General features: G+C 39.5%; 1 protein-coding gene across 1 annotated transcript in view; it reads right to left on the bottom strand.

The window, feature by feature from the left end:
- Positions 1-18,915, bottom strand: part of LOC123748468 (multiple PDZ domain protein) — a 1,300,933-nt gene that overhangs the window by 552,895 nt on the left and 729,123 nt on the right. Inside the window, 3 exon segments of the mRNA XM_069303573.1 lie at positions 12,678-12,845; positions 13,955-14,128; positions 14,513-14,935. Coding sequence (XP_069159674.1) covers positions 12,678-12,845; positions 13,955-14,128; positions 14,513-14,935 — 765 coding nt within the window.

Genomic DNA, 18,915 nt, shown 5'->3' with positions numbered 1-18,915 from the left:
ACCGACAGTCGGTATTGGGTTTGTTGTGGCATCAGCATCCCCTCACATGGCGACCAGGCCGCCACCGACCTGGATCGTCCAGAGTCATATATTACATCTTAATTTTCTTTTAAAATGATTCACTTTAATGAAGAAAATTGTAAATTATTATTAATAAAATATTTTGAAACAGTTTTTATTAAGCAAAAGTCTTTGTTTTCTTAATAAATACCTTTTATAGTATGTATAGGCACTAGGTATTTTTTTTCCCACGGACCTAGTATGTACTCCGCCGGCCATGTGTTCCCATTGTTTACCGTGAACTCGCGCGGCTAGCTTCAATTGTGAAGGATATTACTGTACTGTAATTGTGATCTTTTTAATTTACAAAATGCCAAAAGTTACCCAAAGGAAGCGCCTGACGGTTGCACAGAAGCTGGAGTTAATTAAGAAACTTGATAAAGGATATTCTCATGCACGACCAGCAGCAGAGTTTAACATCGGGAAAAGTACAGTAAGTGACATCAAGAAACAGAAGGATACTCTATTAAAATATGCCTGAAAATAAGTGTACATACAGTATGTACCCTGTATACAACATAAACAATATAAAACAAGCGCTGCAGAGGATGACGTAATCTTCACAGCTTCGTAATCTTCAGCTTCATTAAAAGTAAGTCAATTTACCAATTTTATTATAGTATTACAAGATATTAATTGTTTTTTTTCATCAAAAGCTACATATTAGTCTCTGCAAATGTATATTCTATCGTCAGCAGAGAAAAGGTGAGCTCAAAATATTTCGTCTTGGCTAGCTCTCAGTGACAAGGCTCGATCGCCATTGTTATGGCATGGCCGCCACAGCGTGTGTTGTAACATTAAAAGTCAGTCAATTTACCAATTTTATTATAGTATTACAAGATATTAGTTGTTTTTTTTCAACAAAAGCTACATATTAGTCTCTGCAAATGTATATTCTATCGTCAGCAGAGAAAAGGTGAGCTCAAAATATTTCGTCTTGGCTAGCTCTCAGTGACAAGGCTCGATCGCCATTGTTATGGCATGGCCGCCACAGCCTGTGTCGTAACATTAAAAATACATTACCTGCACTGTTCAGGGTAAATCAAAACACATCTCTAAAATTTTATTAAGACAATATTAACTCGCTGATTGATACATGAAATATTTTTCAATAGAAAGGAATGAATCAATTTTTTCCCACCCATCTGGACTTGATCAGAGCGTGTTTACACATCATCCATGCAGCAGCCAGCAACTGGCTTAATCGTCGGCCGTGCACTAAATTGGAATGCAATTACACAATGAACTTTATTTAATTTTAGTTATACAGTATAAAATATATCCTACCTGAATGTTACTTGAAAAATTACCCGACCCGACTTAACGTCGGAAATAACGGAGCTCCGTAAATAACGACTTGGGCTCAGCCCCATATAGGCTGTTAAATTGAGTGGATACTGTATTACAAAATGGTTTCTGGAACTGAAAAACAAGAAATATAAGTTGACCAGACCACACACTAGAAAGTGAAGGGACAATGACGTTTTGGTCCGTCCTGGACCATTCTCAAGTCGATTGGGTCCATTAAGTCCATTTTCAAGACAATCAACTTGAGAATGGTCCAGGACGGACCGAAACGTCGTCGTCCCTCCACCTAGTGTGTGATCTGGTCAACATACTTCAGCCACATTATTGTGACTCATCGTCTGTATAAGAATTATAAGGAGAGACTAGACATTAAACATGCCAAGAACTGAAGACAGAAGAAAAAGAGGCTATATGATCACCACTTACAAAATACTAACAGGAATCGACCAAATTGACAGGAATTCCTGAAACCAGCAACTTCAATAACAAGAGGACTCAAGGATTAGGAAACAAAGATGCAGAAAAAATATTAAAGTTTTCTCTTGCAAACAGAGTGGTAGGCAGTTAGAACAAGATAAGTGAGGTGGTGGTGGAGGCGAAAACCGTCAGTAGTTTCAAAGCGTTACACGACAGAGTACTGGGAAGATGGGACACCACAAGTGTAGATCTCATCCTATAACTAAATTTAGGTAATTACTTGTTTGGGAGTAAGGAGGTAGGCCACTGCTAGCCAGCAACTCCACTCTCAGTTCTATGGCCGATGTAGCAGTTACCAGGTCACCTCTCTCCCATACTGGCTACTGTATCACTGGTACTGCATATTAGCTTAAAATTTCCTGTTATCTAACCTGTCATTTTTCATGCATTTCTGATAGCTAATTCATTGTGTTCTTTAAAAGTAAGGTCCTTCGACATGACTGCTCAAATCTTTTATATTTCTTTTTCTTCCAATGGTGTGGTTTGACTGCATTATATACGTAGTTTCCATTTTGATATTTTCGCTCTTTCAATTGCACAGCAGCTGGAACTTGACTAATTAAAAATCATGTTATTTTCTGTGGCCCATTGAAAGACCTGAATACTGTAACATCAAATTGGAGGTTTGCTGCATCCCCTACATTGTCTATTCTCATGAAAATCCTAGTGTCATCTGCAAGGGATGATACAATACTAAAGTTTGTATGCTTGTCTAAGTTTGATATAAGGTTTGAGAAAAACTACTGAAGCAAGCACTGTAGAACATCAGTAGGAGCCATGAGGAGAATTTGAACCTATGCACTTCATACCCCCAAGGAAATGCCTTAAACCACCACACCCCGACATTCCTTGGGAGTACTGAGAGCATAGCTTCGAATCCTCCTCTTGGTTCCTACTGATATTCTCACTGATACATCACATTTATGTGATTTCTTTCTGCAAGCACAGTACCTTGAAGACTGAGCTTTTCAAGGTGGATATCCAAATTTTTACTTAATTAACTATTACACTCTGAGTTCTATTCGTTAGGTAGTTAAAGACCCATCTCCCTACTCTGACAGCAATTCCTTGTGCATTTTCTTAAACATTTTCTATGCAATAACACCATGGTCACATTTGTTGAAAGCTTTTGTGAAATCTATGTATAATACATCAGTATTTTCCCTTGTCTTCTATGGCATCTAAGGCCACGGGTTGGCCTTAGATCACTATTCTAGGTCATAGTGATCTAGCAGCAGAGAGGCAGGAGCACTCTGCTCTGAACCTATGTCACCTAGGGTTATGTAGACACTGATTCCATGTTTGTGATCTTTGTTCTTAACACTCTTTCAGAGATTTAGATGTGTGATGTTAGAGCTAGTGATCTAATTTTTGGCATCTGCTGTACTACCAACTTTGTGAAGTGGCACAATCTCTGCTGTTTTAAGTATGATGGGGATAACATCAGCATGTAGGCTCTGTCTCCAAAAGGCATTGATGTCCTGTTTCAGCCATAAATATCTTTTGGAGATTTGTAATTCTTGATGAATATAGAATTCCAGGTGCATAGGCATGCTGTCAATGGGTACTCCAAAGTCCAGTGGGGTTAGGGTGACATCATATAGTTCAATGTTGGTATCACATTAAGAATTCATTTGAATCATTGAACTTCAATGTGTGCAAGGGTCCACTGAAAACAGAATCTTACTTTAGCCTCAGTATTTTACTCATTTCTTTGTTGTCATCTGTGGAAGTTCCATCACCCTTGCACAAGGATCCAATGACAGATGAAGTTTTTGTTCTAGATTTTGCACAGGAGAAAAAGTATTTTGGATTCCTCTCTATTACACTTATGGCCTTCTCTCTTTGCCTCTCCTGGATGTGCAGTTTTAGCTCGGTCGTTTATATTTATCTATATAAATATATACATCTTCTCTATCCCTTGTCATTTTTGGGATAGAGTGGAGCATTTGAGATGTTCTAAAATTTGTTGACCAGACCACACATTAGAAGGTGAAGGGACAACAACGTTTCGGTCCGTCCTGGACCTTCTCAAGTCGATTGTGTCACAATCGACTTGAGAATGGTCCAGGACGGACTGAAACGTCGTCGTCCCTTCACCTTCTAATGTGTGGTCTGGTCAACATTCCTCAGCCACGTTATTGTGACTCATCGCCTTCTAAAATTTGTTTTCTTTGCCCATAGAGGGAACACCATCCTTGTGCCCATTTGCATATATATATATATATATATATATATATATATATTTGGTGAAATGATTTGGTGAAATGCTATGCCCAAGATTACCATCCGAGTTGCCGTCGGGGAAGTGGCTCAAATAGCCTCGGCTATCACTTCCTTTTGACGGCCGTGATGGTCAAGCGGATTAAGGCGCCCTGTAGTTACCAGTTGCGTTGCTTCTGGGAGTATGGGTTCGAGTCACTTCTGGGGTGTGAGTTTTCATTCGCATATAGTCCTGGGGACCATTCAGGCTTGTTCGCATTTGTGTTCCTCACGTGTGCCCCAAAGAATGAGGTGATTTGGTGAAATGCTATGCCCAAGATTACCATCCGAGTTGCCGTCGGGGAAGTGGCTCAAATAGCCTCGGCTATCACTTCCTTTTGACGGCCGTGATGGTCAAGCGGATTAAGGCGCCCTGTAGTTACCAGTTGCGTTGCTTCTGGGAGTATTGGTTCGAGTCACTTCTGGGGTGTGAGTTTTCATTCGCATATAGTCCTGGGGACCATTCAGGCTTGTTCGCATTTGTGTTCCTCACGTGTGCCCCAAAGAATGAGGTGATTTGGTGAAATGCTATGCCCAAGATTACCATCCGAGTTGCCGTCGGGGAAGTGGCTCAAATAGCCTCGGCTATCACTTCCTTTTGACGGCCGTGATGGTCAAGCGGATTAAGGCGCCCTGTAGTTACCAGTTGCGTTGCTTCTGGGAGTATGGGTTCGAGTCACTTCTGGGGTGTGAGTTTTCATTCGCATATAGTCCTGGGGACCATTCAGGCTTGTTCGCATTTGTGTTCCTCACGTGTGCCCCAAAGAATGAGGTGATTTGGTGAAATGCTATGCCCAAGATTACCATCCGAGTTGCCGTCGGGGAAGTGGCTCAAATAGCCTCGGCTATCACTTCCTTTTGACGGCCGTGATGGTCAAGCGGATTAAGGCGCCCTGTAGTTACCAGTTGCGTTGCTTCTGGGAGTATGGGTTCGAGTCACTTCTGGGGTGTGAGTTTTCATTCATATATATATATATATATATATATATATATATATATATATATATATATATTTTTTTTTTTTTCTTAGTGCATACAACTTGCACATATTTCTAGTGCTACTGTGCCTATTTTCTCAATGCAATGGTTTAAAATTGCATTATCTAGCTATTCTTCCCAGCATATTTCAGTGAGGTCTGGGTTTATTTGTTCCCAGTTAATCAGTTTGTTATTAAGATTGAATTTGCTGAATTCTCCTCCTCTTGGATTTGAGACTGGCTGCACAGGTCTATTCCCCATGCTTGTCTGAACTTCAATTAGGTAGTGATCCGAGTCACATGTAATCAAAATGTCCCTAATTAGTTCATCATTGTATGTAAAAATAAGATCTAGGGTGTTTTCTATTCTAGTTGGTTCTACTTTATGCTGGTTTATGGCAAATCTGTCATGTATCATTTGCAAGAGATCATTTGTGTGACTGTTCATTGAGACTGCTTCCTGGTATTCTTTTTAGTATACTGTTACCTTGAGGTTACCTTGAGGTGCTTCCGGGGCTTAGTGTCCCCGCGGCCCGGTCGTCGACCAGGCCTCCTGGTTGCTGGACTGATCAACCAGGCTGTTAGACGCGGCTGCTCGCAGCCTGACGTATGAGTCACAGCCTGGTTGATCAGGTATCCTTTGGAGGTGCTTATCCAGTTCTCTCTTGAACACTGTGAGGGGTCGGCCAGTTTATGTGTAGTGGAAGCGTGTTGAACAGTCTCGGGCCTCTGATGTTGATAGAGTTCTCTCTCAGAGTACCTGCTGCACCTCTGCTTTTCAATGGGGGTATTCTGCACATCCTGCCATGTCTTCTGGTCTCATGTGATGTTATTTCTGTGTGCAGGTTTGGGACCAGCCCCTCAATTATTTTCCACGTGTAAATTATTATGTATCTCTCCCGCCTGTGCTCAAGGGAGTACAGATTTAGGCTCTTTAGTCGGTCCCAGTAATTTAGATGTTTTACTGAGAGGATTCTAGCAGTAAAGAATCTCTGCACACTCTCCAGGTCAGCAATTTCTCCAGCTTTGAAAGGGGCTGTCATTGTGTAGCAGTACTCCACTCTAAAGCGCACAAGCGTTTTGAAAAGTATCATCATCGGTATAGCATCTCTAGTGTGAAAAGTTCTTGTTATCCAGCCTGTCATTTTTCTTGCAGTTGTGACAGCTACTTTATTTGTGTATTCCACATCTTTACTGTGTATTCCACATTTTTCAATTTTAGGTGCCAGAAACTGAAATCACCAAGCAAGATGATGTTTGGAGCAAGGTTTATGAATACTAAACACAAAGACAATCCCCACAGGTAAGACTGATTTGATTATCAGTGCTTTCACCATATAGTTTGTGGTGTTTAGCAGCTCGGTGTAGATGAGCGTGTCTTTGATGTACAGGCAGACCCCAACCTGTAGTCGTGTTTCTTATCATACATGAAAAGATTAAATTCTGGTAACCATCTATCACTGTCATAATAGTCCTCTGTGCAAGTTTCAGTTAAAGCTGCAAACATTGCATATGCCTCATTTAAGAGGCCAGTTATAAAGTAGACCATTTGTTTTGCATGTTTTGATACTTTGTATGTTGGCAAATATGAAAGATGTTATTGTATTTATGGGTATTTTAAGTAATTGTAAGTGCTGGGTATTTTACTTGGTGTCAATATCTGGGTCAAGATAATGATTTTTGCAGTCTCTTCCTGGGGATTTGAAACTTATCTTTGTACTGTATTAGTCGTTTTCTGGAAGGAGCCCCGTGTACTCGTCTAGTTTTGCTTGGGAGGGTTGAGCTTTGGCCCCACCTCTCAACTGAAATGCAACACCAGTTGGGAGACACGTTAATCTATAAACCAATTAGCAATCCCAAGGTAGCATTAAGAAATGCACAGATGAGAAGGAGGAGGATAGTACTAAAATTCTACGAAAATAAAAAGCAACAGCAGGGAAAGACAGGAGGCCTCGTGGGAGCAACAGCAAGGGATTTCTTCATATCCTTTCAGTCAACAATACTGAAAATGTACCTCCTACCGAAGATTCACAAAAAGATCAATAAGGACACACTCACATGGCAAGGAAGACCCGTGCTGAGTGGATGCAGAGCACCACCGAGACCGGTTGATTGGATTTGCATGGCTTTACTGAACCACTAGTTAAACTTCTACCAGAAAGACTGAGGGACACCACAGATTTCATAAACTAGCAGCATTTGAGAGACCAATATCGTACAGATTCCTACTTTTCTCTCTGGATGTGGTATCATTATACCCAAGCATACCCCAGAGGGGTAGCAATCTTCTTTGAAGAAAACAAACAACGGATAACCAAGGAACCCGGAGAAGCAGGGGTCTGGAGAATGCCTACAATACATCTTCTAGAAGACGCCATCTTACATGTGATGCGGGATACGATTCTAAATTTCAATAGAGCAACATACTGTACACACACACTAAGTTAACAGCAAAAGGAGCCTCAAGTAGCATAGCAATAGTAGAAATTTTCGTCCACATGACCTTTGAAAAGGAGGAGAGTGGAGACATGGAATGCACCATTAATCTATTTTCAATATACTGACAACATCTTTGGGATAATGGAAGGAGACAACAGACTACAAGAATTCTTCACATGGACAAACACGGTACACGACAACCAGAAATTAGCCCTCGAGAGGAGCGAGATATCAATCCCATTCTTAAGACACCAGAGTATATATCAACAGGTGACAGAGAACCTGCAAATGACAAACCTTCACGCATACCTCAGATATGACTCAAGCCACCCACAAGCACTAAAAAAATCACTTCCTTTTTCACTAGGTCTCTGTCTGAAAAGGACAACAAGCAAGAAGGACCTGTCACCACAGCTCCAAGACCTCTGACCTCTGGGGATGTTTCAGAGGGAGGGGATACCCAGAGCACATAATGAGAGGGGCTGCAGAGAAATTGGGGAGCCTAGACAGAAATCATCTCCTACAAACAAACATCGATTGGAGACTACAGAATGGATGGATCCTACCAGCCCCATTTTTCCAAGGTCTAGCCAGACACAGACAAAAATGAGAGACCTGTGGCAGTGGATGGAAATAAATTATGGTGAACACCCGGCCTGGAGAGCTTTCCCAGAAACATCACCGATGACAGCCTGGAAGAGTGGAAATTCAATCAAAGACCACCTAGTTAGAGCGAAACTCAACAATAGAAAGGTACCCAACGAACCGAACCAAACCAAACCTAACCTAACCTGACCAGACCAGACCAAACATAAAACGAAAGATTAAGTGCCCAATGTTAGGGAGGCTCTACATGTAAAGGAATAAGAGGACGAGCTTGATGTATGTGACAAGAGCAGGAACTAAAAATAAAATAAGTAGTTTCTGTGAATGAAAGTAATTCTATGAGGTAAGAACAGACAGAAAAGGAGGAGCATGATTTGAATAAAAGATGTGAAAAGACTAGTTTTGCAGAAAACTAACGAAATGAGAAGCATGGAAGAGAAATTAGTTATTTTTTCCTTCAGAGAACAGGAAGCTACTTTTGGTGGAAAAGTAAAAAAAGAATGCTAAAGATATACTTTGGAGAATGTTAGATGGTAAATTTGAGAAGTAGAAATTAAAAATCTGAAACATTTGTGGTGTTTAAAACGATAAACAGATCAAGGAATAAAAATGTCATGGAAGCATATGGAGAGAAAATGTCAAAAAATCATAAGACTCAGGATAGTGTACAGTTTCTAAGATTTTTTGTTTTGTTTTGTTTGCAGGGATATTCCTGCAGAGTATCTAAGATGATCAGATTATTCTGAATCAATAGACGAAAAAAGAGTGTGACGAGGCGGGTATTTGACTGAATTTGAAAGTACTGTACATGAGAGAAAGGCTAATAATCTAATAATGAGGTGAACAGATATAAGAGTATATCAATAAGCAGTACTTCATCATTTAGTGTGAAAAATGCATAGGAAATGAAAGGGAATAATGCAAGATGGGTCAGTTAAGTTGTTGACATTACGTAAAGCAACTAATTGAAAGCACTTTACACCTATTTTTAAGAAGCAGTGGGGAGCTGCTGTTGATATCTCGCTGGAGTGTCAATGGTGGTGATTCCATGAGAGGCCTAGAAGGTATGGCAAATGGATATGTAATTTTGTTTAAATGTATTTAACCTTTTCCAATATTCTCATATTTCTTTCAGCCTGATGCTTCCCAACCCAACCCCATAGAGCAAATCTGAATAAACAACACTGATGTAACATTGAATGTTACATCAGTGTTGATCCTTTGTTAACGTTACTCGAGTATATTTTGCCTGCGGGGTAATGAGGGATAAATAATAATACTATGCAATTAATGTCCTGCTATTAATATAAACTGAAGCTACCCTTCTTGTCTCAGTTTATATAGGCATAAACTTTATGCTTCTTCATAATAATTCCATCTTACCTATCAGTGACTGTGGCAGGTCATGCATTCAGTTTGGGAGCAGAAAAAAAGATTCAAGGACTGTCAAAATGTGATCCTTGAAGACTTGAACATGAGCATCAATACTTGAGAGCCGCTTGCTCAGGACTGTCCAACTTGGAAAAACAGTCACCACAAGGGCCCATGCAGCAGAAAATAGACAGACTGGAGAGGCCCAGAAGAAACGCACCACTCGCAAAGCTAGAGCAACCCCCGCCTCTGCAGTAGCACCCACCCACATATGACCTGCATGTGGGCGAGCTTTCTGGACCCAGACTGGTCTTGTCCTCCATCATCTGACACACAGCCACCGACCTTTGGCCTGATATACTGTATTGAAGACATGATCCTCTCTCTCTCTCTCTCTCTCTCTCTCTCTCTCTCTCTCTCTCTCTCTCTCTCTCTCTCTCTCTCTCTCTCCGAAGGACGATCATCATCATTGACTATGGAGGAATGAGATTATGCCCCACCTGCTTTCCCCACCACCATAAACCACCCCATGGTTTATTCCTGGCATGCTAATTACCTCTCTCAACATTACTGTCTTTATCCTATTTCTTTTTGAAGTTGTGAATGGAATTGGCTTCAACAACCTCTTCTTTCAATGCATTCCTACCTTCTGTACAGGAAATGATAACCTTGAGAAAATCATTGGAGCAGGATGGGAATCTAACCAGTATCCTGAGTAGTCCCAGATGTACACCTTACTCTAGACCACAACATGGTCAAGATTATACAGCCTGGGATTTGCCTGAATCTACTAAAAGTCTGAAGGCACCGAGCTGGTAGCCAACCCAAGTTTTACATGTACAGTAAATCCCCATGCACTCTGGTGTAGGTAATGGAGTTCTCTGTCAAACTCTTTCTTCAAATAGACGAGGAAATCACAGTATACCAGGACTCCCCAAACACTGCCGACTTCAACATTATGAGTCGGCATTACGTGTGCCTTGGGAGTGCAGAGATCCAGGTTCCGTCACATTGTTGGCCTCACTATTTTCTCAAAGATACATCATGTTCTTGTGATCTTGTGCTTCTCCCTGCTAGAGTATAGAGGCTGGAGAGTGCCTGGAGCACGATAACCACAAATGAGGAACATGTACTGAGGGAGCTCTTTTAGAATGCCAACAACTGTTTGCATCAATGCCATTACCCAAAATGAAAACATCAGTATCTACCAACATATTTAACTTCAATGTATCCACTAGCTTTAAGCACTTTGTTTCCAATTAACTGTACTTTTATTAATTTTCATACTATATCCCTATTTCCTACTTCTTTTGGAAACAAAAAAGGGAAATACAGTATAGTGAAAGGAGATATAGATATAGATATAGATATATATATATATCTATATATATATATATCTATATATATATATCTATCTATCTATATATATATATATATATATATATATATATATATATATATATATATATATATATATATATATATATATATATATATATATATATATATATAATAACAAAAATATAGAGAAAGGAGGATATGTATAATAACAAAAATATAGTATAAGGAGGATATATAAATAACAACAAATATACTGTATAGTGAAAGGAGGATATATATAATAAAAAAATGCAAAGTTGATTTTTTGCCTCTTGGGGAGGCAAAAATTTTTGCCTTCAAAAAAAAAAAAAAAAAAAAAAATATAAAAAAATTGATTTTTTTTTTTTTTGAAAGAAGAGTTTCCAGGCCAATCCCCACAGGAGATGCAAAACTGATTGATCCCTCCTCCCTATAATGTAGGGGATGTGTAACCGATGGATTTCCCCTCACTTTTATAATTCAGGGATTGTGAGGCTGATTGATCTCTCACCCCTATAAAGCTGGAGATTTAAGGCCAATTGGTCCCTCACCCTTATAATGCCGGGGATACAAGACTTGATTGATCCCTCACAACTATAATGTAGGGAATGTGAGGCTGAATTATCAACCCCCCCCCCACCTATAATAACACAGGAGATGCAAGGATGATTGATCCCCCCCCCATACTAATAATGCAGAGGATGCAAGGGTGATCTCTCACAGCTGTCATTGGAAGGGTTATCCCACATTCTTACACCAAATTCTCTATGTTCCTCTTAATCATAATATCTTTAAAATTTGCCCCAGTTGCTTTCTGTGTTTGTGGCTTTACGAGACAGTACCTAATTTGCTACTTGATCCATATTAATTAAATTGTAGGTGCCAACTATACTAATATGAATATATATGTACGAGCCACAATTGCATCTCATCCTCGTGTTCAAATAGTACTTTTAGTAACAATGTGGCCCATCATACATATATTGATGTAAAAGGTAATTAGAAAGTAGAATTCGGTAATACTGAATTTCGACAAACTGGAAAGGTTTTTGTACTGTTACAAAGAAAAACTAACCTAACCTTGCTAGGACTAATACACACTATGTGATGCTTAATACAGTATAGTACATATATGTGCTATACTAGACCTAGGACTATTTAAGTCTATCTTTTAGCTTGATTTTTTCGGACTCTATAAAGTGAATTGTACCGAATTATGCTCACTGAATTTTACATCAATATATGTACGATGGTCTACATAATTAAAAAAGTACTAATCTAAACAGCAGGATGGGTTGCAAAATTGTTACAAAATCTTGTATATTATTTTTTTAATAGAATAAACAGCAATCTATCCACCCAGTTCTGTTAAGTTCAATTTATTTCCAATACAGTATTGATATTTAATGTTCTGCCTTTACATTCCAACTAACTAGTACATATTCATATTTTGGCAAATTATTCAATTTATTGAGGCACCTAAGGCATAGACCATTCTCAATTTACACCATATGTTTAGGCCTGTATCATTTACCTCAACCATGAGGCAGTCAACATAAACACTGAAGAACTAAGTTTTCTAGTCAAAAAATATTTTCATATAATGTATAAACATATATAAACTACATGGATAAATTTGTTTCACAACTATTGCATACAAAAAAATATGAAATAAAAATTAATTTTAAGCAGCAGCTACTGAACAAATTCAACGGAATGCATAAAACAAGTTCAAACTGAAATAATAGCCGTGTATAACACACAAAAAACAAAACCTAATACTAAAAACTAAATAAAATAAAACAAAAAAATGCCCACCCTAGCAGCGAAGGCATCACGATCTGCTGTGGGTGCATCAATAGGGTGTAGAGGTGGGGGCGCTCCTGGAGCCCGACGACCACAAACTAGACGCACGTATCGAGGGAGCTCCTTTAGGATGCCAACAACTTCCACATGGTTCAGCCCAAGTAACTTCTGCCCATTAACCTGGTAATAATACCACAGTCAGATACTAGTACATCATTCTTAAGCCAATGAGTTTCATAATTTCTTCCAGTGCAATAATACTACATGCATCCGTGACTGCTTGAAATGGCCATCACTGAAGCTTATTTTTATTCACGTTAACCACCAGACTATGTCTTCCCCAGTCAGTGTAGATGCTTAGGATTACAACAACTAATTAGCATCTAACAAATGTATATAAATTGCCTAAATCCAGGCCAAATAATTATACATGAATAATTGTATTAAAGAAATTAGAATTTTAATATTGCAACTTATTCTGACTTGATCCTGTGTAGTTATAGATAAAGAGTGAAAACACATTTGGTCACAGTATATATATTTGCTTCACATTTTTGTTTATATTGAACTCTAGGACACGAGGAGGAGTCCAACAAGAAAATACATGATGCAGAAGGCATCTGCTAACTTAAAAGTTAATGAGACTTGAAAACGGTCAATTAAATTTCTGTCCTTCTAACCATCTATACATAATACACTCTGTATATATAATACATTATGAAGACATAATACAGTATACAACTGTGTACAAGTACAAACCCACATCTAATATGTAATGCCCAAATGGTGAAATATAAAACTTTTCTATCAAATCACTGTAATGTTAATATAGAAAGCAGCTGAAAAATCTTTTTAAATTTAAATGAACTTTCTGCATTATTTCCAGTAGATTGCAAAAAGATTGCAATTGCAACAGCTGATTGAAACATCATCATGTTTATCAAATTTCTATGTAACAGTCACAGAAAAAAAAATAATTACGCTGTCACGGAGCAACCCCCGCTTTATTTCATGCACGACTCATTAGAATATTAATTAAAGAGTAACCATGCATCATGAAAAAGACAACCTTAGCTAAATAGCTATTTTTAAATTTTGGTGTACAATCATAATATCACTATATTATTTGCATAATAAAATATTGCTGTACAAAATAATTCAGTAATTTAACAATACAGAACAGTATATGAATTCTCCATTTTATACTGTTAGGTAGGAAAGGCTTCAATTTGACTACATTTTTCATGATGCTTTGCTCTTATAAGACACACCGAAAAAAAAAATGGTACCTCAAGAAGCTCGTCACCACTGCACAAGCGTCCGTTCTTTCCAACAGGGCCATCAGGCAGGATGGAACGGATGTAATGGTGAGGACGAACTTCCCTCCCACCTTCCACATCCACCGTTCCTTCCAAACTGATGCCAAGTCCGCCACCTTCTTCAAACTTGCTTAACTGGGCAACCTGAAAAAAAAATCTGATCTATTACATATACTGTACAGTATAAATACAGTACATATTATATTACATGACCGCTTGTTTATAAAGGCAGCAAAATCAGTACAGTATCAACAAACTATAATACTGTAATAAGATATGTATTATTTATATCGAGTTGCTCTAATAATACAGAGTACTTATCTAATGTTGCACAGTCTTGTTACATTTCCCTTCACCACTGACCTTTTAATAATAAATAAATTCCTTGGGTAATCGATTGTACCAGCAAATACCGTGTATTTTAAACAAAGTTCACGAATAGTACATGCTAAGCTCTTTATGTTTTATGCCTATACTGCATACAATAATTTGAAGATTACATTTTTGTTTTTTTGTATTTCCACTTACCACAATCTCGAATTCAGGTCCAACAATCCTTGACCATTTTCTGTCAATAGCATTTTCCACAGAGGGCCGAAGGTCTCCAGAATAGTCGCTGTCTATCATCAGCTCAATATCTTCAAGGCGAACATCAGAATTAATGCCAGAGGACAATGGAGGGAGATCAGATGAGAGCTGAGGAATGGCGGATGAGAGCTGAGGCACATTGGTGGTGGTCGCATAAGAGGAGGTAATGCCAGCAGAGAGAGCAGGAGGCTGCAGAGACTGGCTGGAGATGGAGGGGTAGGTAGGCACGTCGGCGATAATTGTAGTGGAGGTGGTAGGCAGGGAGAGTGCTGGGTTGATGGCCTCGATGAGCAAGTCCTCTCCACTCACTTCTAGTTCCCCAAGAGCCGATCGTATGGCCTCGCTGCTTGGAAGCTCACCGAGCTGTTGGCATAAATGGTAATATTAATCTCATCATGTAATTAACAATTCTCATATATAAGTACCTAGCTATCATGTATACACTCCCCTAACCCACCCCCACAGGCACACCTGCTCAAACAACATTAACACCAACTCAACATTTATAATGTTGATTAAATGATATTCTGGCATGTTTTAACCACTGGGACTCTTCCCACTTTCCGAGCAATAACGCACAGTACTTTGTCAACATTAACATTTTATGTAGTGATATAGTGCGTAATCACATTACCATAACATCACATAAATGACACCACTCAAAATATTTACCATTTTCAAGGCACAAACTCACTTGCAAATGAAGTTTGTGACATTTTATGGTGATCAAATGTGCAATATTACGAAATTGTATCGATATAAATTGAAAGCAAATTGGGTACAGTATTAGAAATTGTACTCGCACAGTTTCAAGGAAAAAACTGGATTACACAGAACACTGAAGACGATAGAATTTGGGCAACAAACACCGGTACTTTCGTGATCAAATACAATTTCCTGCACACGAGAAATTTGTACAAATTGGAAATCTTGCAGGAATAATGATATTGTACAATGTAAGGTTAGGGTACACACCTTTTAAGTTCAATTTAAAAGTTTAGTTCAATTCAATTCCACGTCTTTTCAAGTTTAATTATTCGGAAATGGCACTATTTCCTAAAAGGACACACTTATTTTGATAACTCAAAATTAATGTCACGAGAAGGAGCCAGTTAGGTCGTTTAAAGTGCTAGGCTCCATGAAGGCTCCTGGGAGCAGTTATGAAGAGTGCTAGGCTACATGAAGGCTCCTGGGAGCAGTTATGAAGAGTGCTAGGCTCCATGAAGGCTCCTGGGAGCAGTTATGAAGAGTGCTAGGCTACATGAAGGCTCCTGGGAGCAGTTATGAAGAGTGCTAGGCTACATGAAGGCTCCTGGTAATAGTTATGAAGTGCTGGGCTACATGGAGGCTCCTAGCCCCAGTTTACCCAACAGTAGTTGCGGACCTCGTTGTAACACCAAAGGCGCATCATGTTCCTGGGAACATTCATAGTGTAATGCTCTACAAGAGCTATAGTAAGCAACACTTAAAGCCTGCTAACAGGAGGTCACAATCGACTTGAGAATGGTCCAGGACGGACCGAAACGTCGTCGTCCCTTCAACTTCTAGTGTGTGGTCTGGTCAACATACTTCAGCCACGTTATTGTGACTCATTGCCTGCATCCTGCTAACAGGAGTTAAAATGTCATCTATTACTGTACCCATCTATGTAAGGAATAGTTATATAATACTGGTCTATACTACTTGAATATGATTACAAACATGTCTCAATAAAGGGATCACTGATCCAGGTGAGGTTTTGGCCTTTAGGACTATCAGATGAGTTATGAACACCGAGATACTGGTTTAATTAATGACCAATCCAGCAACTAAACTTTAACTCTGTATAAAGTTCAGGTCTAAAATAAACTTGTGTTTATAGACCTCTCGGTGTATTTGTATATACCTTGGTGCATGCACACTAGTAATCCAATATTCCCACACGGAGAGATAGTATACGTGCCACCTGCAGAGGGTTTGTTAATCAAATTATCAAACTTGTTCTGTGCCCGCCTCGTAGATGAATGCTTGCCGTAAATCATTGATTATGACAGGCAGTGCTAAACGATCTCTTCTATATTATATTCTGCCATGAATTGTGTTTCAATTCCGAAACAACGCTGTATAAATTACATGTTCAACACTGCCAGAGATGGTGGGCCTATATCTATGATATTTCAACCTATCTGGAAGAGATAAAAAGTTGTTGCTTACTAACTACCCAGTTTCATCTGTTCCGGCCTCCACAACCCAAAAGGTGGATAATTAGATACAACATTAGTTGATACAGAGCGTAAAACCTCAAACATATACCCGATTTGTATGGAAATATTTACACATCATAGCCTCACATCTCAAACTTAGGACACGCCCTGTCTTCACATGGACAAAGTACAAATTCCCTTAAATCTTGTATTACAACTAGATCATGCACAAACAGAAAATTTAAATATATGATATACTGTATATCGAAGGATACAACATGCACGCTATGAATTGTGCAAAGACGCGGGAGCATTTAGGAAAAATGTCCACTCACACTGGAATATTTGTTAAATTGTGCACACAAGTAATTGTACATTTGTAAAAACCCCGCAGGCACAGAAACCACAAACATTTAAAACTGCACAGGCAGTGGGACACTTGTGCAAACATCTGGAAAACTGTGCACAAACAATGGAACATTTAAAAACAAAAAAGTGCACATTAATATAACTTTCAAAAAGCTGTGCACAGGAAACGAGATAATCGGAACTCTCATCCTGCAAAAATAATAGTACATATAGCTACTTTGGATAGGTTGTAAAATATACGAACAGTTTTTTTAATTTTTTTTTTAGCTTGTGTAAAAAGTCCACCTTTGTACTAATTCTAAATGTGTAACAAAACTGGAATAAACTACCAATAACCTAACCAAGGTTGTTTTAGCCTTAAATAAAACATCCAAGGCCTAACCTACGCAATCTTAAGCCTTATTTAGTACATATATATGTACTGTATACACTGGGCCTAAAAAAGAATTGAGTTGTTGACTTTTTTCTCAGTCCCTTGACAAAATTAAATACAAAACATGGAACTTTTATTTTTTATCAGTTCATATTTTGTCCATCCTCTCCAAAGTAGCCATAGATTCCCATATCATTCTTGGGGGACATTTTGGCACACACATACAGGAACATCTGTAAATCTGTACACAGGTAAGAGCACACCTGGGAGACTTAGAATGCGAAATGCAGCATTTGTGAAAACTAACAGAGGTGCCGTTAACATCTTAGTCAGCCGTAAACACGGACAAAATGTTGATTCAAAAGTACACACGCTAAGTCAGGAGGGGTAGGGAATGGCTAGTATAGAGGCAAGTGAGGGAACGTCTAGTGTGGAAGCAAGGGAGGAGGAATGTGTAGTATAGATGCAGGGGTAGAGGGAACGTTCAGTATGGAGGCAAGAGAGGTAACATCTAGTATGGAGACAAAAGGGGGAACGTCTAGTAAAGAAGATGGAGAGGAATGTCTAGTATAGAAGGAGGAGAGGGAATGTCTAGTATAGAAGCAGGAGGAGGTTATCTTGAGATGATTTCGGGGCTTTAGTGTCCCCGCGGCCCGGTCCTCGACCAGGCCTCCACCCCCAGGAAGCAGCCCGTGACAGCTGACTAACACCCAGGTACCTATTTTACTGCTAGGTAACAGGGGCATAGGGTGAAAGAAACTTTGCCCATTGTTTCTCGTCGGCGTCCGGGATCAAACCCGGGACCACAGGATCACAAGTGCAGCGTGCAGTCCGCTCGGCCAACCGGCTCCTCATACTGGAGGAGAGGGAATGTCTAGTATAGAAGCAGGAGGAGAGGGAACATCTAGTATAGTGGCAAGGAAGGGAGTAAAGTCAAGTATAGAAGATGGGGAGGGGAAAATGTCAAGCACAGAGGCAAGGAAGAGGGGAAACATCAAGCACAGAGGCAGGGGGAGGGGGGAAATGTCAAGCGCAGAGGCAGGAGAGGGACATTAAGCACAGAGAAGGGGGAATATCTAGTATAAAGATCGGGTAGTAGGAATGTCTAGTTTTAGTATATAGAGACAGGAAGGGGCAATGTATAGTATAGAGACGGGGAAGGAGAAACGTCAAAGAGAGAAGGAACGTCAAAGCAAAGAGAAAGGACGTCAAAAAAAGGAGAGGGAATGTCAATGAGAGGAGAGGAGAACGTCAAGGGGAGGTGGTGCTGACAATTGGCATTCTTGATCAAGCTCACTTGTAACGTGTTCGGAGGAGTGGCTCGAACACCACCAACACCTGTGGTGGTTCGAGCACCACCACCATCAGGAGAAGTTCGAACACCACTACCTCCAGGAGAGGTTTGAGTACCACTACCT

The sequence above is a fragment of the Procambarus clarkii genome, chromosome 50, assembly GCF_040958095.1.
Source record: "Procambarus clarkii isolate CNS0578487 chromosome 50, FALCON_Pclarkii_2.0, whole genome shotgun sequence".
Taxonomy (NCBI): domain Eukaryota; kingdom Metazoa; phylum Arthropoda; class Malacostraca; order Decapoda; family Cambaridae; genus Procambarus; species Procambarus clarkii.
The sequence above is the reverse complement of the archived record's forward strand: the minus strand, read 5'-3'. Positions and strand labels throughout refer to the sequence as shown.